The sequence below is a fragment of the Salmo salar genome, chromosome 27 (genome assembly GCF_965601325.2).
Source record: "Salmo salar chromosome 27, fSalSal1, whole genome shotgun sequence".
In the NCBI taxonomy this organism is placed as follows: Eukaryota; Metazoa; Chordata; class Actinopteri; order Salmoniformes; family Salmonidae; genus Salmo; species Salmo salar.
Genome location: NC_138317.1, coordinates 14,694,558 through 14,715,076, shown reverse-complemented (window position 1 = coordinate 14,715,076; position 20,519 = coordinate 14,694,558). Strand labels below are relative to the sequence as shown.

At 42.0% G+C, this 20,519-nt stretch overlaps 1 gene segment (V, D, J or C); it reads left to right on the top strand.

Moving 5' to 3' along the window:
• The first annotated feature begins 6,453 nt into the window (after window positions 1-6,453).
• On the top strand, window positions 6,454-8,731 carry LOC123724045 (Ig kappa-b4 chain C region-like). The segment is given in 2 exon segments: window positions 6,454-6,673; window positions 8,127-8,731. Coding segments are annotated over 2 exon segments (531 nt in total).
• The last annotated feature ends 11,788 nt before the right edge of the window (window positions 8,732-20,519 follow it).

Below are 20,519 nucleotides of genomic sequence, written 5' to 3'. Positions count from 1 at the left end.
AGTATATGAACTACCAGATCCACTCCCACTGAAACGACCTGGAATCCCAGACTGACGGTTTGTACCATGATAAACCAGAAGTTTGGGAGTGTCTCCATGTGTCTGCAGGTACCACTGGAGATTATTACCAGTACTTGAACTGGCTGTACAGCTGATGGAGAGAGTCTCTCCCAGGCGAACAGACTGAGATTTAGGAGACTGAGTCAGAATTATATCTGCTGATGATTCTGAAAAATAAAATAAAAGTGAAGAAAGGCTGATTAGTAAGTAATGTTATCACAACAAATAGACATTGCTAATCTTCCAAAGCCAATTAATAAACTTCAGGCAAAACCAGATTTGTTTTTATTAATATCTTCAATATTCACAAAAGGAAATGTAATTCTGAAGCCAAACTCATCATTAATCAAAGTTGGTCAAAGTGTCTCTCACCCTGAACAAGGAGCCCCAGTGTCCCCAGCAGTAGAATCAGTGACATCATCATTGTGCTGCGTGTCAGTGGCTCTGAAAGGAGTGAACAGTCACTGATCAACACTGGGGTTTAAAAGTATGTGGAGCAGTGAGGCAGGACATATATGCAAAACACCAATATTTCATGCAAATACACTACACAGATAAAAGAAGTCAACAGTTTCCAAAGGTAGGCCTATTGTATATTACATTTGAGAATACTGAACTCATATACCACACAATATAACAACTATATCTTAAATGAGGCCTACTTTGACTCACTTACACAGTGGTTTATGTCCATCAACAGTGGTTGTCAGTCTCAGAAGGTCAATTAAGTTTCACAGTAGAATTACTGCCTCTGTATGTTTCAAACCTTCTCAAGATGGACAGTAGTGGTGCTCTGTCTCCCTCCTTTGACCAGACTGTGTAATGGCAGTTTGTGTGATGAGTAAACTGGGTGTTTTACTATGAGTTCAAGCTCCCCCAGATCCGTATTAAATGAGAGTTACACACTCTATATATCCATAAAGTTGTTGGGAGCATATGTAGTTTACAACTTTATTTATTTTTATCCAGTTTACTTTCCATTAGTCAGCACCTATTGAAGCATTTTTGGTGTGTGCTTCAGCTCGTGCTTTTCACCACCCTATTATAAACCCCAAAAAACTGTTTATAGTTTCAAAATATGTTTTAAACTACAGTATCATGTTGATCTCATGGTGTGTCAATCCTTGCATCTACACTGGGGACTAACGATAGGAGGGAGGACTGACAGTTATATCAGTCATACCTCATATCAGAGGAGTTGAGGGCTTCTCATTCATATAGAAATATGGCCTATAGTGTTGAGTACATGGTTTACAGTATCTACTTATGTTGATGATTCAGCCTTTTCTCTCATTTTGAACCAAAAGACATGGTCCTTTAGGTGGGGATAAAGTTGTCTGTCTGTTTACATAATGTGTTACATCTGACATATCACAAGTTCTACCTTCATTTGGTCCAGAAACATTTTGTTTGGCCATGTTGACAAGTTGTTTCACTTCTTGTTGTGGCTTAGACTGAAACGGGCATTGTTGAACCCATGTTGGGCAACAGAGTGGTGTAAGGTATGAAATACATGCTTTTATTCATCTGTTTAAACAGAAATGTTGTTGGATTGATCTAATGTGTTTTTCCATGGTGCTCAATAGTACAATACCTGTCAAGATTTTGAGGCAACTTAACAAGTGTGATGAAGTAGTTTAACACTTTATGGGAAGTTGGAGCTCCTCTGAACGAAAGCAGAAGTAGCCTCTATGTAGCCAACTGTAAGAGAAATAAAACATATATTTATTAATTAATACGAAATCAATTTATTCATGCATGGGAAAGCTGGATTTTACCAATGGAGGTCAAGCTTGAATGGGTTAGATCACCAAAGGAACTAATCTAGGCTACCATATGGATACATAGAAAGTACAGGCTATACAGACAGCTTGCAGGCGGCCCAGAGTCCAGCCAGTCAGGAGAGTATTGATCCACACAGGTATCGTGGCCATGCACAAGATGACGGAGGACGCCAGGTTCAGCATGAGACACAGGGTAAAGTTTGGGCATCGGGACGAGCTGTGCAGTGTGACCACCAGAACAGCTATGTTACCAGGGAGGCCCAGCACACAGCACAGCCCCAGGACGATGTTCTAAATCAGGGGGTCTAAATCCAGGGAGGTGGGGTACATGCTGGAGGTGTTGGAGGAGTTCAGGTATCTGGAAGACAGTAGACTTTTGACAACTAATTCTTTGTTTCTAAAAAAAAAATGTATACTGTTAAAACAGTCTCTACACTAGTAAACAGAGTCTGCTTGAAATCCTTGCAAGTTTATCTCTTCTCTTGATCTCATGTCATAGAGTGATAATAAGTGAAAGGTGTGGGTTAACTGCCTCTGGTCAGATTCCTCCTGATGAGCTGTGTGTGTGTTTTTTTTGCAGATTTACCCCCTTTTCTCCCCAATTTGTAGTTACAGTCTTGTCCCATCACAGCAACTCCTCTATGGACTCAGGAGAGGCGAAGGTCGAGAGCCATGCGTCCTCCAAAACACAATCCTGCCAAGCCGTACTGCTTCTTGACACACTGCTCACTTAACTCAGAAGCCAGACGCACCAATGTGTCAGAGGAAACACTGTCCAGCTGGCAACCGAGGTCAGCTTGCAGGCTCCCATTCCACCACAAGGAGTCGCTAGAGCGTGATGGGCCAAGGAAATCCAGGCCGGCCAAACTCTCACCTAACCCGGAAGATGCTGGGCCAATTGTGCGACGCCTCATGGGTCTCCCGGTCACGGCCGGCTGTGACACAGCCTGGGATCGAACCCAGGTCTGTTATGACGCCTCAATCACTGTGATGCAGTGCCTTAGACCGCTACTCCATGTTTCCACGTCATTTCAATGAAATGATGTTGAACCAACGTGGAACAAACATTGAAATGACATCTGCCCAGTGGGATGAATGCACTTTTCATTTCCTCCCTGCCACAGATTCTAGCATTAATCTACCATGACTGCTATCTTATGTTATCTTAATTTGGAAGATATTGACAATAACTGGTCATTTGTATAAAGAGTGGGAAGCGACTATGAGTTCTCATATATAGCCTACCGACATTCTCCCTTCATCTTTTACATTTTACATTTTAGTCATTTAGCAGACGCTCTTATCCAGAGCGACTTACAGTAGTGAGTGTATACATTTACATACTCCGGTGAATCTCTCCAGGATTTCACATGGATTTTTTTGATATTAGCTGATAAATATGCTAGATTTTGCAGCGACAATTATGACATTTTGCATAGCAATATGCAATTGTTTTGTCCAATTTGTGGCAAAAATGCGCTGACAAGGGAAAAAACTGTGTTGACGTCTGGCTTGATTGAACCACATTATGCAGTAAATGTGCAGTGATTGGTCATCATTTACAATGCTTATTGCTTCTGCATTGCTTTACGTTACAGACAAGTATATATTATACACATTTTATTTTCTTCATTGACTTTCCTTCTATCCTAACAAGGCAGAACACAGAAAAGAGAAAATTAGCGTGTTCGACAAGATCACTTTTGTCAAGTCCATGACCATCATTGAACACGTCTTCCAAAGTGTGTTGCATTATGGGGGGAAACATTCGTAACAACTGTATGAACTTTACAAAAACCATTTCATCAAAGGTCATGAAGTTTTGACTGTAGTCGACTGCAAGTTTCTGCAGTTCCTCCTCAGCAGTTGTAACTTGCAGCCATCACCTGCAATGCGGGAGACTCTATTGTCTACCAATCATTAGGGTGTTTTTGTTTGACCCACGTGAAAGTGACCAAAGACATGATTGAAACAGATTTGCCACAAATCATGTACACAGTGGATATGTACAAATAAATGTGATACTTGAGTCCCTCTTTCACCAATTGATTGTTCAATGTTCACACATCTTTTCAGTTTGTGAGTGTGTGATATGGGGGCTGGAGACATGCTGACTTCAACTGTCGCAGAGGCACCTCCCACAACTTCCCTCCTTGGGTTTGTTCTGTCACGCCTGCTCCCGCTCTCCTTCTCTGGCTCTCGAGGGCGCCAGGCCTTTCATTACGCACACCGGTCACCATCATTACGCGCATCAGCGCTCATTGTACTCACCTGGACTCCTTTACGTTTTGATTGCCTTGCCTATATCTGTCTGTTTCCTCTCTTTCGTCCCCGTGTCAACATTATTGTCGTTTCCATTTTATGTTCCTGTCCGTGGTTATTAAATGTTCACTCCCTGTACCTGCTTCTTATCTCCAGCGTCGATCCTTACATGTTCGACATTGCAGCAGACAGTGCAGGCCAATGCCGACTGACAGATCTACAAATCACCTTCCACTGAGTGTACAAAACATTAAGGACACCTGCTCTTTCCATGACAAGGACTGAACAGGTGAATCTAGGTGAACGCTATGTTATGATCCATTATTGATGTCACTTCTTAAATCCACTTCAATCCGTGTAGATGAAGGGGAGGACACAGGTTAAAGAAGCATTTTTAAGCATTGAGACAATTGAGACATGGATTGTGTATTATGTGCCATTCAGAAGGTGAATGGGCAAAACAAAAGATTGAATCGCCTTTGAATGGCGTATGGTAGGTAGTAGGTGCCAGGCACACCGGTTCATATTAAGAACTGTAACGTTGCTGGGTTTTTCATGCTCAACTTTTGTTTCAAGAATGGTCCACCACTCAAAGGACATCCAGCTAACTTGACTCAACTGTGACAAGAATTGGAGTCAACATGGGACAGCTTCCTTGTGGAACACTTTCAACACCTTGTAGAGTCCATGCCCTGACGAATTGAGGCTGGGCTGTTCTGAGGGCAAGAGATTGGTAGCTAATTATGAGGATGGGAGATTGAGAACCTTTCTAGCTGGCTAGCTAAAGCCAACCTGATAAAATTGCTAGGTGGCGAGTATTACAAAGAATCAACAAAACATGTCCGTTGAATTCATTCATGAAGAATGAATCAAAAGGCTACATAGCTTGATCAAATTCATTCACAAACACACCTTCTGCGTGTCCCGCCCATAACCGGCATCTAAAATATATCAGACGCTGACGATACTGTTTGAACAAACTAGAGTATCTAACGTCCTGCCTAGCATATGTGTCACGTCCTGGCCAGTATATAAGGTTAATTGTTTTGTAGTTTGGTCAGGGCGTGGCAGGGGGTATTTGTTTTATGTGGTTCGGGGTGGTGTGTTTGTGTAAAGGGTGTTTGATTTAGTATTTCCGGGTTTTGGTTTATGTTTAGTTAATTCTATGGTTAGTCTAGTGTGTGTGTTTCTATGTTTGGTTGATTGGGGTTGGGACTCTCAGTTGAAGGCAGGTGTTGTCTATCTGCCTTTGATTGAGAGTCCCATATATTAGGGTGCGTTTGTATGTGTTATTTGTGGGTGATTGTTCTGTGTTGAGCCTATGCTAGCCAGACTGTTTGTAGTTGTTCGTTCGTTCTTTTTGTTTTGTGATTTTGTACGTTCATTTTTTGAAGTTAATAAATTCTCAAGATGAGCATACACGTACCTGCTGCGTATTGGTCCTCCTTCACCGACGACAACCGTGACAATATGCTTGCTCCGTGGAGCAGGTACCACTTACTAGGGAGAATGTTCCAGAGAGTGTGACTCTTCCGCAAAATACCGCTGACAGATCTTTTTATTAGTAATAATGTAAAAAATGTGGACTTGTGTGACTCTTTCCACATTTTGTTGTGTAACAAGATGGGATTCTAATGAATTTAATTGTCATATTTTTGTCAACTATCTAAGTTCAAAACTGTAACTACTTAAAGGCCACTCAGAAACATTCAATGTCATCTTGGTAAGGAACTCCAATGTATATTTGGTCTTGTGTTTTAAGTTATTGTCCTGCTGAAAGATGAATTTGTCTCCCAGTTTCTGGTGGAAAGCAGACTGAACCAACTTTTCCTCTAAGATTTTGCCTGTGCTTAGCTGCATTCCATTTAATTTATTCCCCCAAAAAACTCCAGGGTCCTTGCCGATGACAAGCATACCCATAACATGATGTAGCCTCCACCATGCTTGAAAATATGAAGAGTGGTACTCAGTGATGTGTTTTATTGGATTTGGCCCAAACATAACACTTTGTATTCAGGACATAAAGGTAATTTCTCTGCCACATTTTTGCAGTTTTACTTTAGTGCCTTATTCCAAACAGGATGAATGTTTTGGAATATTTGTATTCTGCACAGGCTTCCTTCTTTTCACTCTGTCATGTAGGTTAGTACTGTATTGAGGAGTAACTACTGTATAATGTTGTTGATCCATGCTCAGTATTCTCCTATCACAGCCATCACACTCTGTAACTATCTTAAAAAGTCCCCATTCATTTCAGGCTGTTAGACAACAAAATGTGGAAAAAGTCAAAGGGTGTGAATACTTTCTGAAGGCACTGTATATCAACATAGTCCACAGCCGTTTTCATACTGTTGGAAGTTTAATGGGGAACGTGAATGTGTCCAGTCTACTGGAGCTCCAGAGTGTACCAGTAGGGGGCATCAGTTACAATGCAGAATTCAGTGATCAGTTCCATGCCTCTGTTACCATTCCCCTCTGTGTCTGTCTGGAGGTTTTTGAACAGCCAGTCAATCAGACTCTATCACTGTGGTGGACTTTTGGTGGAGGGACCAAACTGAGTGTTGGCAGTAAGTATTCAGTTCTAGATCTTGACCTCTGATATCAAAATCTCAATTAATTTTCTTAACAGTATTACAACTCCTTTAAATAGAAAGTAGAAATGTATATTTATTTTTGGAGAATTTGTTTTGCATTTATTTTCCGTAAAGTAAATTCAGTTAAATCAAAATGCCTATTCAAGATGTAATATATCAAACAAGGTTATACAGTGTGTATTCATTTGGAACAGGGATACTGTTCAAATCAGAGTGGTTTAGATAAATGTAGTTTTACAAAGAGCAAAAGCAGTGTCTCTATAGTGTCAGAGGTTATTGTACGGCCGCTGAATGAGATTGTATCACTGTGGTTAACTTTTGGTGGAGGCACTAGACTGGATATTGGAAGTAAGTTTACCTACCTCTAATAAAGAACATATTCTGACCTTGCATATAGATGCACTGATGATCTTGTGAGAGAAGAAACTAATATTAAAATCGAATAAATGCTATGCATAGTTATGGGTAAAAGAGGTATTCTCTTCATAAGAGTCCACATTTGTGTAAAAATATATTTTGGTTAAACCTCAAATTTGAAGCTATTATTTTTGATTAACAGACCCATTCTCGTAAATAATATCACTATTCATTTTATTTAAATGTGTCTTTTAAATGTATATAATTGTTGTAAGATGGTTAAATTCAACATAAATTTACTCCTTCAGCATTCAGCTGCAAAGTTTTGCTTCGCTTTGCTATCTATTTGCTATTTACTATTTTGCTATCTTATTTGATCGCATTTGCTGTTTTGTTTGCTATTTGCTGTCTATTTGCTATCTATTGAAAATACTTGCTATCTTGCGAAGTCCAGCTTTCTGCTGTTCATATGAATATAGGTTTATTTTCAATTTGATACATTATCTTGTAAATTACACATAACTTTATTCATTTTCTTTCGATAAATTAAAACTTAAATGTTTTAGTGTGTCTTTTAAATTAAATTTATATAATTGTTAGATGTTTACAGTCAACTGGAATTCATTTCTTCAGCATAGGCTTATTATCAACCAATTTTAATTGAATTCATAATTTAAGAATTGTTCATATATTCTGTGAAATGTTCTTTAAAATAATAATAATAATAATTAATAATGAAATGCAGTTTGATTCCTAGGAGTTTAATCCATTACAATAAGGGAGGAGTATGCTGAAATATTTCACATTTTAAATAGTTACATTTTGAAGATAGTTGAATGTATTTTCAGTCATCTCATGTAGTTATAATATGCTTCAGTAGCTACTCAAAGGGAAGTGAAAGAGTGACAAAGGCTGATAAACGAGCTGTCTGTTTGAGGAACAGAAACCTACTGATGGAAAAAAAACGTAATTTACAGCTAAGATGTTAAACTGCTGCATCATTATTGTCGTATCAGTCTGGTGATTGATGGATAGTTCCCCTCTCCATAACTTCCCACCTTTCTTTTAGGTGATGTTCGTCCCACCCTGACAGTCCTGCCCCCCTCCAGTGTGGAGCTGCAGCAGGGGAAGGCCACTCTCATGTGCCTGGCCAACAAGGGCTTCCCCTCAGACTGGAAGCTGAGTTGGAAGGTGGACGGTAGCAGCAGCAGTAACACCTGGGAGGTGACCGGGAGCCCCGGGTTCCAGGAGAAGGACGGCCACTACAGCTGGAGCAGCACCCTGACCCTCCCTGTTGACCAGTGGAAGAAGGTGGGCTCTGTGGTCTGTGAGGCCACCCAGGGCTCCCAGTCTCCACTCTCTGAGACACTGAGGAGAGACCAGTGTTCTGATTAATGAGCTCCCCCCTCTGACTCCACTGTTTTTACTCTGCACTTCTCCTTCTTACTGTTCCAGCAATACCAGCACACTGGTCTAATGCTGGGCTGGATCCTGTGTGGGAATCCTTCCTCCAGCTGGAGCTTTTAGCATAGTGGAACAAACACCAGAATATATGTCTGATTCTGATGTCAAATAGATCTGCTTGGCTTTCATATCACATGTGTTCTGAACCTTATTACTGTAAGGCTGTTGGTTCTGACATGTTGAGATAATAAAGACATTTAATATTTTAAATGGTTTGCCTGGATATCATTATTTAATGAGTTTTACCATTAGACATTGAGGTCTTTTTGATTTATTGCATTTTATAAGGAATGTCGATCTCTCTACCCTGGAAAGTTATTTTCCTAATACATTTTACTCAATCAACCTCTCTCAATGAATGTTTGGCTGATTTGGTACCAGTCCAAAGGATATCTACAGTGATACTAATACTGAAGCCATGTTCTCTAGACTCCCCAGACTTTATGATGTTACCAGAGCCATGTATTAGAGAGGACATTGAGGTTTCTGCATTATGATGTATTTACATGACACTTCAACATTCTGTGGCAGACATAGTAGCTCCCCATTAACATTACAACAATGCTGTGTAACTGAATGTCTAGAATTAGAACAATATTACAAACTCTAAAAGTTGGCCTAACTCTCTAAATGTATGACTCTAGATGTTACCAATACTGAAGCCATGTGCTCCAAGCTCAATGGAACTCTCTGTGAACAGGTGAACATCTGGCCATGGTACTGCTCTATTCTGGGAGTGTTGTGGTCACCCTGCCCATGTAAATCTGAGTTTCAACCCCACCAGAGGTCACAATCCCTCAGCCTCAAATCCTCTGGGACTGGGGCATCTGTGTGTCTGACTAAAGAACTGAACATGGGCTGGGGAAGCAGACTTTACACTGGACTTTGCATAACGTTCAAATCGGGGAATTCACAGTCTTTTTATGGCTTTGTATACAGTATGTGGACTACATTCATTTGTGACATATGAAAAGTAATACTATTAAAGTAGTACTTCTTGAATGGAATCAATATGACTGTATTGACTCTTTCAAGGTTGGAGGGGTATAGAAGTTGAGCAGGGCATGAATAGTTGGGTTCGGACAGGGTCGATATTCATGCTGTTGTATAATGAAATGAGTGCTTCTTACAATATCAAGATAAATCAAAGCGTGAAAAAAAAATCTAAACCTATTCTGAATTTTGTTCAACATGTCTTTCAAAAGAAAACATTTTCCACAGCTCTGTATCCTTAGTGGTCCCAGTGTGTTAAACAAAAATGTAACATTTTGTTGCAGAATATATTGAGAGATATGTACAGTATCATAGTCCATAGACAAGTCTAACAAATTACATTATTGTAGTGTCATATTTAGATTATTTGGTATTTTGAATACTTTAGAATACGGGAGACTCTGTAGCTCTGCAGCTGTTGAGTCAGAGCAGTTCCTCTTTAGCTGAGGGAGGTTTTTGTACGACGCTCTAACACTGTGTGAATGGAGAGCTGTTACCCTGCTGACAGTAGTAATCTCCTGCATCTTCAGCCTGGACTCCACTGATGGTCAGAGTGTAATGAGTATATGAACTACCAGATCCACTCCCACTGAAACGACCTGGAATACCAGACTGACGGCTTGTAGTAGAATAAACCAGGAGTTTAGGAGCTTCTCCAGGTTTCTGCAGGTACCAGTGGAGATTATTACCAGTACTTGAACTGGCTGTACAGCTGATAGAGACAGTCTCTCCCAGGCGAACAGACTGAGATTTAGGAGACTGAGTCAGAATTATATCTGCTGATGATTCTGAAAAATAAAACAAAAGTGAAGAAAGGCTGATCAGTAAGGTTATCACAACAACATTGATATTATAAAGCATAGCCTATCAAGCTAAATGTTACAAAAATTCTGTCATGTTAAATTAACGAATGAAGTATAACTCTGAATCCAAACAAAGTTAGTCAAAGTGTCTCTCACCCTGAACAAGGAGCCCCAGTGTCCACAGCAGTAGAATCAGTGACATCATCATTGTGCTGCGTGTCAGTAGCTCTGAAAGGAGTGAACAGTCACTGATCAACACTGGGGTTTAAAAGTACGTGGAGCAATGAAGCAGCACAGCTTTGCAAATGTCTCATCTTTTATGCAAATGTGTGCGCACGTGCGCGCACACACACACACACACACACACACACACACACACAGATAAAATAAGTCAGCAGTTTCCAAAAGTATGCTTACTCTATAAAAGATCTGAGAAAACTAAAATCATAGACAAACCACACATTGTAACAACTATTTCTTGAATGGGGCCTAGTTTGATGTCCCTTAACAGTGGTTGTCAGTCCCAGGAGAAGATAAATGAAGCTTAACAATAGAATTGCTGCCTCTGAATTATGTCCTTCAAACCTTTTCATGTGGACAGTAGTTTATCTCTGTCTCCCCCCTCTGACCACAGTGTGTAATGGCAGTTTGAGTGACGGGTAGAGTGGGTGTTATAAAGATCCCCAGAACCTTATAAAAAGAAAGTCACATACTCAATATAACCATTCAGTTGTTGGGAGCATATGTAGTGTGCAACTTTCTGTCATTCTTTTTAAACAGTTTACTTTCAATTAGTCAGCACCTTTTTCAAGCATTATTGGGCTGTTCATCAGCTCATGGTTTTATCACCCTATCGTAACCCCAAAAAACTGTTTATATTTTCAAAATATGTTTTAAACTACAGTATCATGTCGATCTCATGTATTGTCATCCTTAAATCTACACTGGGGACTAAAGATAGGTGGCAGAGGGAGGAGGGAGGACTGACACAATCATGTCAGTAATATCTCATATCAAAGGTGTTGAGGGCTTCTCATTCATGTAGGAATATAGCCTATAGTGTTGAATATATGGTTTACCGTATCAATATTGAGGATTTAGCCTTTTTCTTGTTTTGAACCAAAAGGCATGATCCTTTAGGTGGGGATAAAGTTGTTTGTCCGTGTACCAAATGTGTTACATCTGACATATCATAAGTTCTATCTTACTTTGGTCCAGAAACATTTTGTTTGGCTATGTTGACAAGCTGTCTCACTTCTTGAAATGGACATAGTTGAACCCATGTTGGGCATCAGAGTGGTGTAAGGGATGAAATGCCTGCTTTTATTGATCTATTTAGGCAGAAATGTTGTTGCATAGATCTAATATGTTTTTCCATTGTGCTCAATGCTAAAATACCTGTCAAGATTTTGACATAGAATGAGGCAACTTAACAAGTGTGATGAGGTAGTTTAACACTTTATGGAACTTGGAGCTCGTCTGAATGAGAGCAGAAGTAGCCTCTATGTAGCATACTGTAAGATAAATAAAACATATTTTTATTAATTAAAACAAAATCTATTTATTCATGTATGGGAAATATGAGAAGCAATGGAATGTTGGATTTGACCAATGAAGGTCAAGCTTGAATGGGGGTTGGATCACCAAAGGAACAAATCTAGGCTACCCTATGGATACATAGAAAGTACAGGCGATACAGACAGCTTGCTGGTGAACCGGCCCAGAGTCCAGCCAGGCAGTAGAGTACAGTTCCACACAGGTATTGTGGCCATGTACAAGATAACGGAGGATGCCAGGTTCAGCATGAGGCACACGGTAAAGTTGGGGTGTTGGGACGAGCTGTGCAGTGTGACCACAAGAACAGCTATGTTACCAGGGAGGCCCAGCACACAGCACAGCCCCAGGACGATGTTTGAAATCAGGGGGCCTAAATCCAGGGAGGTGGGGTCCATGCTGGACGTGTTGGAGGAGTTCAGGTGCTGCATGGTTGATGAAAGATAAGAGATCTAAGAGCTATCTGGAAGACAGTAGACTTTAGACATCTAATTCTTTGTTACTCGAAAATAATGGATACCGTTAAAACAGTCTGTTCACTAGAAAACAGAGTCTGCTTGAAATCCTCGCAAGTTTTTCTCTTCTCTTGATCTCATGTCATAGAGTGATAATAAGTGAACGGTGTGGGTTAACTGCCTCTGGTCAGCTTACTCCTGATGAGCTGTGTGTGTTTTTTTTGTTGCACATTTACCCATTTCTCTCTCTAATTTGTAGTTACAGTCTTGTTCCATCGCTAGAACTCCCCTACGGACTCGGGAGAAGCATATGTCGAGAGCCAAAGGTCACTCAAAACACACCTCTGTCAAGCCACACTGCTTCTTGACACACTGCTCACTTAACCCGGAAGCCAGCCGTACCAATGTGTTGGAGTAAACACCTTCCAGCTGGCGATCAGAGTCAGCTTGCAGGATCCTGGCCCACCACAAGGAGTCGCTAGAGTGCCATGGGACAAGGACATTTCTGACCATGCATACTGTATAGATGCATTGATGATCGTATGAGACAAGAAACAAAGATTCAAAATTCAATAAATACTATGCATGATCATGTGTCACAATTTGTGTGAATAGCTGAATATACCTTTTCGTTAGACCTCAAATATTAAGCTATTATTTTTGGTTGAAAGACCCTGTCTCGTAAATCATATCAGTATTCATTTTATTTTAATGTGTCTTTAAGTGTATATAATTGTTGTAAGATGGTTATATTCAACTTACATTTACTCCATCATTCAGCTGCAAAGTTTTGCTTAGTTTTGCTATCAATTTCCTATTTCCTGTTTTGCTATCTTATTTGATCTCATTTGCTGTTTTACAAGCTATTTTATATGTTATTTGCTATCTGTTGAAAAGTCTTTCTGTCTTGCGAAGTCAGGCTGTTCTGCTGTTCATATCAATATATGTTTATTTAGAGTTTGTGATAGAATGTCTTGTAAATTACACATAACTATATTATTTTTCTAAAACTTTTAAATGTTTTAGTGAGTCTTTTAAATTAAATGTATATTATTGTTTGATGTTTACAGTCAACTGGAATTTACTTCCTCAGCACAGGCATTTTATCAACCGATTTTAATAAATTCATAATTTAAGAATTGTTCATACATTCTGTTGAATGTTCTTCAAAACAAAAGTATTAATTAATAATGAAATGTAGTTTGATTCACAGGATTTTGTTACATTATAATAATGGAAGTATGTTAAAATATTTTAAATATTACAATTTTGAAGATAGTTGAATATACACTGCTCCAAAAATAAAGGGAACACTAAAATAACACATCCTACATCTGAATGAAAGAAATAATCTTATTAAATACTTTTGTCTTTACATAGTTGAATGTGCTGACAACAAAATCACACAAAAATAAATCAATAGAAATCCAATTTATCAACCCATGGAGGTCTGGATTTGGAGTCACACTCAAAATTAAAGTGGAAAACCACACTACAGGCTGATCCAACTTTGATGTAATGTCCTTAACCTCTCTAGGGTAGGGGGCAGTATTTTCACGTCCGGAAAAAAAACGTACCCAATTTAAACTGGTTACCACTCTTTTCCAGAAATGAGAATATGCATATAATTGGTAGATTTGGATGGAAAACACTCCAAAGTTTATAAAACTGTTTGAATGGTGTCTGTGAGTATAACAGAACTCATATGGCAGGCCAAAACCTGAGAAGATTCCATACAGGAAGTGCCCTCTCTGACCATTTCTTGTGCTTCTGTGGCATCTCTGTCGAAAATACAGGATCTCTGCTGTAACGTGACAATTTCTAAGGCTCCCATAGGCTCTCTGAAGGCGCCAGAAAGTGGAATGAGATCTCTGCTGTGTCTGGGCTAGGTACAGGAGCGCTGTTTGTGAGTGGTCAGGCTGGTTGCTCAGAGACAGGAGACGCTCGGCCCCGAGAAGTGGCCATGTTTTTCTTTCAGCCTTTGAACGAAAACAACGTCGCCCGGTTGGAATATTATCGCTATTTTACGAGAAAAATAGCATAAAAAATGATTTTAACCTGTTAGGGCTAGGGGGCAGTATTGACACGGCTGGATAAAAAACGTACCCGATTTAATCTGGTTACTACTCCTGCCCAGTAACTAGAATATGCATATAATTATTGGCTTTGGATAGAAAACACCCTAAAGTTTCTAAAACTGTTTGAATGGTGTCTGTGAGTATAACAGAACTCATATGGCAGGCCAAAACCTGAGAAGATTCCATGCAGGAAATGGCCTGTCTGACAAGTTGTGTTTCATCTGGGCTCTTTTTATTGAAGATTTAGGATCTTTGCAATAACGTGACACTTCCTACGGCTCCCATAGGCTCTCAGAGCCCAGGAAAAAGCTGAAGGATATCGAGGCAGGCTCTGGCTGAAACACATTATCGCGTTTGGCAAGTGGCCGCTCAGAGTACTGTGGGCTTAGGCGCGTGCCCGAGTCGACCGAATGCTTTATTTTCTTTCCTCTGTTTACCTAAATGCAGATTCCCGGTCGGAATATTATCGCTTTTTTACGAGAAAAATGGCATAAAAATTGATTTTAAACAGCGGTTGACATGCTTCGAAGTACGGTAATGGAATATTTAGAATTTTTTTGTCACGAATTGCGCCATGCTCGTCACCCTTATTTACCCTTTCGGATAGTGTCTTGAACGCACGAACAAAACGCCGCTGTTTGGATATAACTATGGATTATTTTGAACCAAACCAATATTTGTTATTGAAGTAGAAGCCCTGGGAGTGCATTCTGACGAAGACAGCAAAGGTAATAACATTTTTCTTATAGTAAATGTGACTTTTCTGAGTGCTAAACTTGCTGGGTGTCTAAATAGCTAGCCCTGTGATGCCGGGCTATCTACTGAGAATATTGCAAAATGTGCTTTCACCGAAAAGCTATTTTAAAATCGGACATATCGAGTGCATAGAGGAGTTCTGTATCTATAATTCTTAAAATAATTGTTATGCTTTTTGTGAACATTTATCGTGAGTAATTTAGTAAATTCACCGGCAGTGTTCGGTGGGAATGCTAGTCACATGCTAGTCACATGCTAATGTAAAAAGCTGGTTTTTGATATAAATATGAACTTGATTGAACAAAACATGCATGTATTGTATAACATAATGTCCTAGGAGTTGTCATCTGATGAAGATCATCAAAGGTTAGTGCTGCATTTAGCTGTGGTTTGGGTTTATGTGACATAAATGCTTCCTTGAAAAATGGCTGTGTGATTATTTCTGGCTGGGTACTCTCCTATCATAATCTAATGTTTTGCTTTCGTTGTAAAGCCTTTTTGAAATCGGACAGTGTGGTTAGATTAACGAGAGTCTTGTCTTTAAAATGGTGTAAAATAGTCATATGTTTGAGAAATTGAAGTTATAGCATTTAAGGTTTTTCGTATTTCGCGCCACTCGATTCCACTGGCTGTTGACTAGGTGGGACGATTTCGTTCCACATACTCGACAGAGGTTAAAACAAGTCAAAATGAGGCTCAGTAGTGTGTGTGGCCTCCACGTGCCTGTATGACCTCCCTACAACGCCTGGGCATGCTCCTGATGAGGTCGTGGATGGTCTCTTGAGGGATCTCCTCCCAGACCTGGACTAAAGCATCCGCCAACTCCTGGACAGTCTGTGGTGCAACGTGGCGTTGGTGGATGGAGCGAGACATGATGTCCCATATGTGCTCAATTGGATTCAGGTCTGGGGAACGGGCGGGCCAGTCCATAGCATCAATGCCTTCCTCTTGCAGGAACTGCTGACACACTCCAGCCACATGAGGTCTAGCATTGTCTTGCATTAGGAGGAACCCAGGGCCAACCGCACCAGCATATGGTCTCACAAGGGGTCTGAGGATCTCATCTCGGTACCTAATGGCAGTCAGGCTACCTCTGGCGAGCACATGGAGGGCTGTGCGGCCCCCCAAAGAAATGCCACCCCACACGACTGACCCACCATCAAACCGGTCATGCTGGAGGATGTTGCAGGCAGCAGAACGTTCTCCACGGCGTCTCCAGACTCTGTCACGTCTGTCACGTGCTCAGTGTGAACCTGCTTTCATCTGTGAAGAGCACAGGGCGCCAGTGGCGAATTTGCCAATCTTGGTGTTCTCTGGCAAATGCCAAACGTTCTGCACGGTGTTGGGCTGTAAGCAGAACCCCCACCTGTGAACGTCGGGCCCTCATACCACCCTCATGGAGTCTGTTTCTGACCGTTTGAGCAGACACTTGCACATTTGTGGCTTGCGGTAGGTCATTTTGCAGGGCTCTGGCAGTGCTCCTCCTGCTTCTGCTTGCACAAAGGCGGAGGTAGCGGTCCTGCTGCTGGGTTGTTGCCCTCCTACGGCCTCCTCCACGTCTCCTGATTTACTGGCCTGTCTCCTGGTAGCGCCTCCATGCTCTGGACACTACGCTGATAGACACAGCAAACCTTCTTGCCACAGCTCGCATTGATGTGCCATCCTGGATGAGCTGCACTACCTGAGCCACTTGTGTGGGTTGTAGACTCCGTCTCATGCTACCACTAGAGTGAAAGCACCGCCAGCATTCAAAAGTGACCAAAACATCAGCCAGGAAGCATAGGAACTGAGAAGTGGTCTGTGGTCACCACCTGCAGAACCACTCCTTTATTGGGGGTGTCTTGCGTATTGCCTATAATTTCCACCTGTTGTCTATTCCATTTGCACAACAGCATGTGAAATTTATTGTCAATCAGTGTTGCTTCCTAAGTGGACAGTTTGATTTCACAGAAGTGTGATTGACTTGGAGTTACATTGTGTTGTTTAAGTGTTCCCTTTATTTTTTTGAGCAGTGTATCTCATCTCTATGTCCCCTATCCTCCCGGCCGGCTCGGTCCTCCCCTCCTGCTCCGTGGCTTGATGACTCATTGCGAGCTCACAGAACAGGGCTCCGGGCAGCCGAGCGGAAATGGAGGAAAACTAGCCTCCCTGCGGACCTGGCATCTTTTCACTCCCTCCTCTCCACATTTTCTTCCTCTGTTTCATCTGCTAAAGCCACTTTCTACCACTCTAAATTCCAAGCATCTGCCTCTAACCCTAGGAAGCTCTTTGCCACCTTCTCCTCCCTCCTGAATCCTCCCCCCCCCCCCCCCCCGCGGATGACTTTGTCAACCATTTTGAAAAGAAGGTTGACGACATCCGATCTTCGTTTGTTAACCTGTTATGGCTAGGGGGCAGTATTTTCACGGCTGGATAAAAAACGTACCCGATTTAATCTGGTTACTACTCCTGCCCAGTAACTAGAATATGCATATAATTATTGGCTTTGGATAGAAAACACCCTAAAGTTTCTAAAACTGTTTGAATGGTGTCTGTGAGTATAACAGAACTCATATGGCAGGCAAAAACCTGAGAACATTTCATGCAGGAAGTGGCCTGTCTGACAAGGTGTCGTTCTTCTTGTCTCTGTTTATTGAAGAGTGAGGATCTTAGCTGTCCCGTGACACTTCCTACGGCTGCCATAGGTTCTCAGAAGGCGGCAAAAAGCGGAATCGTGGCTTTGCAGGCTCTGGCTGAAACAAAGTAGCGCGTTTGGGTAGTGGCTGGTTACAGTACTGTGAGACTCAGGCTCGTGCCCGCGTCGACCGAAAGGTTTGTTTTCATTCCTCTGTTTAGCTAAATGGACATTCCCGGTCGGAATATTATCGCTTTTTTACGAGAAAAATGGCATAAAAATGGATTTTAAACAGCGGTTGATATGCTTCGAAGTACGGTAATGGAATATTTAGATTTTTTTTGTCACGAATTGCGCCATGTGCGCGACCCTTCTTTACCATTCGGATAGTGTCTGGGACGCACGAACAAAACGCCGCTATTCGGATATAACGATGGATTATTTTGGACCAAACCAACATTTGTTATTGAAGTAGCAGTCCTGGGAGTGCATTCTGACAAAGACAACAAAAGGTAATCAAACTTTTATAATAGTAAATCTGATATTGGTGAGTGCTAAACTTGCCGGGTGTCTAAATAGCTAGCCCGTGATGCCTGGGCTATGTACTTAGAATATTGCAAAATGTGCTTTCACCAAAAAGCTATTTTAAAATCGGGCATATCGAGTGAATAGAGGAGTTATGTATCTATAATTCTTAAAATAAATGCTTTTTGTGAACGTTTATCGTGAGTAATTTAGTAAATTGTTAGCAAATTCCCCGGAAGTTTGCGGGGGGTATGCTAGTTCTGAACGTCACATGCTAATGTAAAAAGCTGTTTTTTGATATAAATATGAAGATCATCAAAGGTTAGTACTGCATTTAGCTGTCTTCTGGGTTTTTGTGACATTATATGCTAGCTTGAAAAATGGGTGTCTGATTATTTCTGGCTTGGTACTCTGCTGACATAATCTAATGTTTTGCTTTCGCTGTAAAGCCTTTTTGAAATCGGACAGTGTGGTTCGATAAAGGAGAGTCTTATCTTTAAAATGCTGTGAAATAGTCATATGTTAGAAAAATTGAAGTTTTTGTATTTTTGAGGAATTTGTAATTCGCCTATCATTGGATATTGGAGCAGGTGTTCCGCTAGCGGAACGTCTAGATGTAAGAGGTTAAGTCAAATGACACCGCTGGTCCTGCTCACATTGCCCTACCCTATGCTTTGACCTCTATCTCCCCTCTCTCTCCAGATGAAATCTTGCGACTTGTGACGGCCGGCCGCCCAACAACCTGCCCGCTTGACCCTATCCCCTCCTCTCTTCTCCAGACCATTTCCGGAGACCTTCTCCCTTACCTCACCTCGCTCATCAACTCAACCTTGACCGCTGGCTACATGCCTTCCGTCTTCAAGAGAGCGAGAGTTGCACCCCTTCTCAAAAAACCTACACTCGAACCCTCCGATGTCAACAACTACAGACCAGTATTCCTTCTTTCTTTTCTCTCCAAAACTCTTGAGCGTGCCGTCCTTGGCCAGCTCTCTTGCTATCTCTCTCAGAATGACCTTCTTGATCCAAATCAGTCAGGTTTCAAGACTGGTCATTCAACTGAGACTGCTCTTCTCTGTGTCACGGAGGCTCTCCGCACTGCTGAAGCTAACTCTCTCTCCTCTGCTCTCATCCTTCTAGACCTATCTGCTGCCTTTGATACTGTGAACCATCAGATCCTCCTCTCCACCATCTCCGAGTTGGGCATCTCCGGCGCAGCTCACTCTTGGATTGCGTCCTACCTGACAGGTCGCTCCTACAAGGTGGCGTGGCGAGAATCCGTCTCCGCACCACGTGCTCTCACCACTGGTGTCCCCCAGGGCTCAGTTCTAGGCCCTATCCTATTTTCGCTATACACCAAGTCACTTGGCACTGTCATATCCTCACATGGTCTCTCCTATCATTGCTACGCAGACGACACACAATTCATCTTCTCCTTTCCCCCTTCTTATAACCAGGTGGCGAATCGCATCTCTGCATGTCTGGCAGACATATCAGTGTGGATGACGGATCACCACCTCAAGCTGAACCTCGGCAAGACGGAGCTGCTCTTCTTCCCGGGGAAGGACTGCCCGTTCCATGATCTTGCCATCACGGTTGACAACTCCATTGTGTCCTCCTCCCAGAGTGCTAAGAACCTTGACGTGACCCTGGACAACACCCTGTCGTTTTCCGCTAACATCAAGGCGGTGACCCGATCCTGTAGGTTCATGCTCTACAACATTCGCAGAGTACGACCCTGCCTCACACAGGAAGCGGAGCAGGTCCTAATCCAGGCACTTGTCATCTCCCGTCTGGATTACTGCAACTCGCTATTGGCGGGGCTCCCTGCCTAGGCCATTAAACCCCTACAACTCATGCAGAACGCTGCAGCCCGTCTGGTGTTCAACCTTCCCAAGTTCTCTCACGTCACCCCACTCCTCCGCACACTCCACTGGCTTCCAGTTGAAGCTCGCATCTGCAACAAGACCATGGTGCTTGCCTACGGAGCTGTGAGGGGAACGGCACCTCCGTACCTTCAGGCTCTGATCAGTCCCTAAACCCAAAGAAGGGCACTGCGTTCTACCACCTCTGGCCTGCTCGCCTCCCTACCTCTGTGGAAGCACAGTTCCCGCTCAGCCCAGTCAAAACTGTTCTCTGCTCTGGCACCCCAATGGTGGAACAAGCTCCCTCACGAAGCCAGGACAGCGGAGTCAATCACCACCTTCCGGAGACACCTGAAAG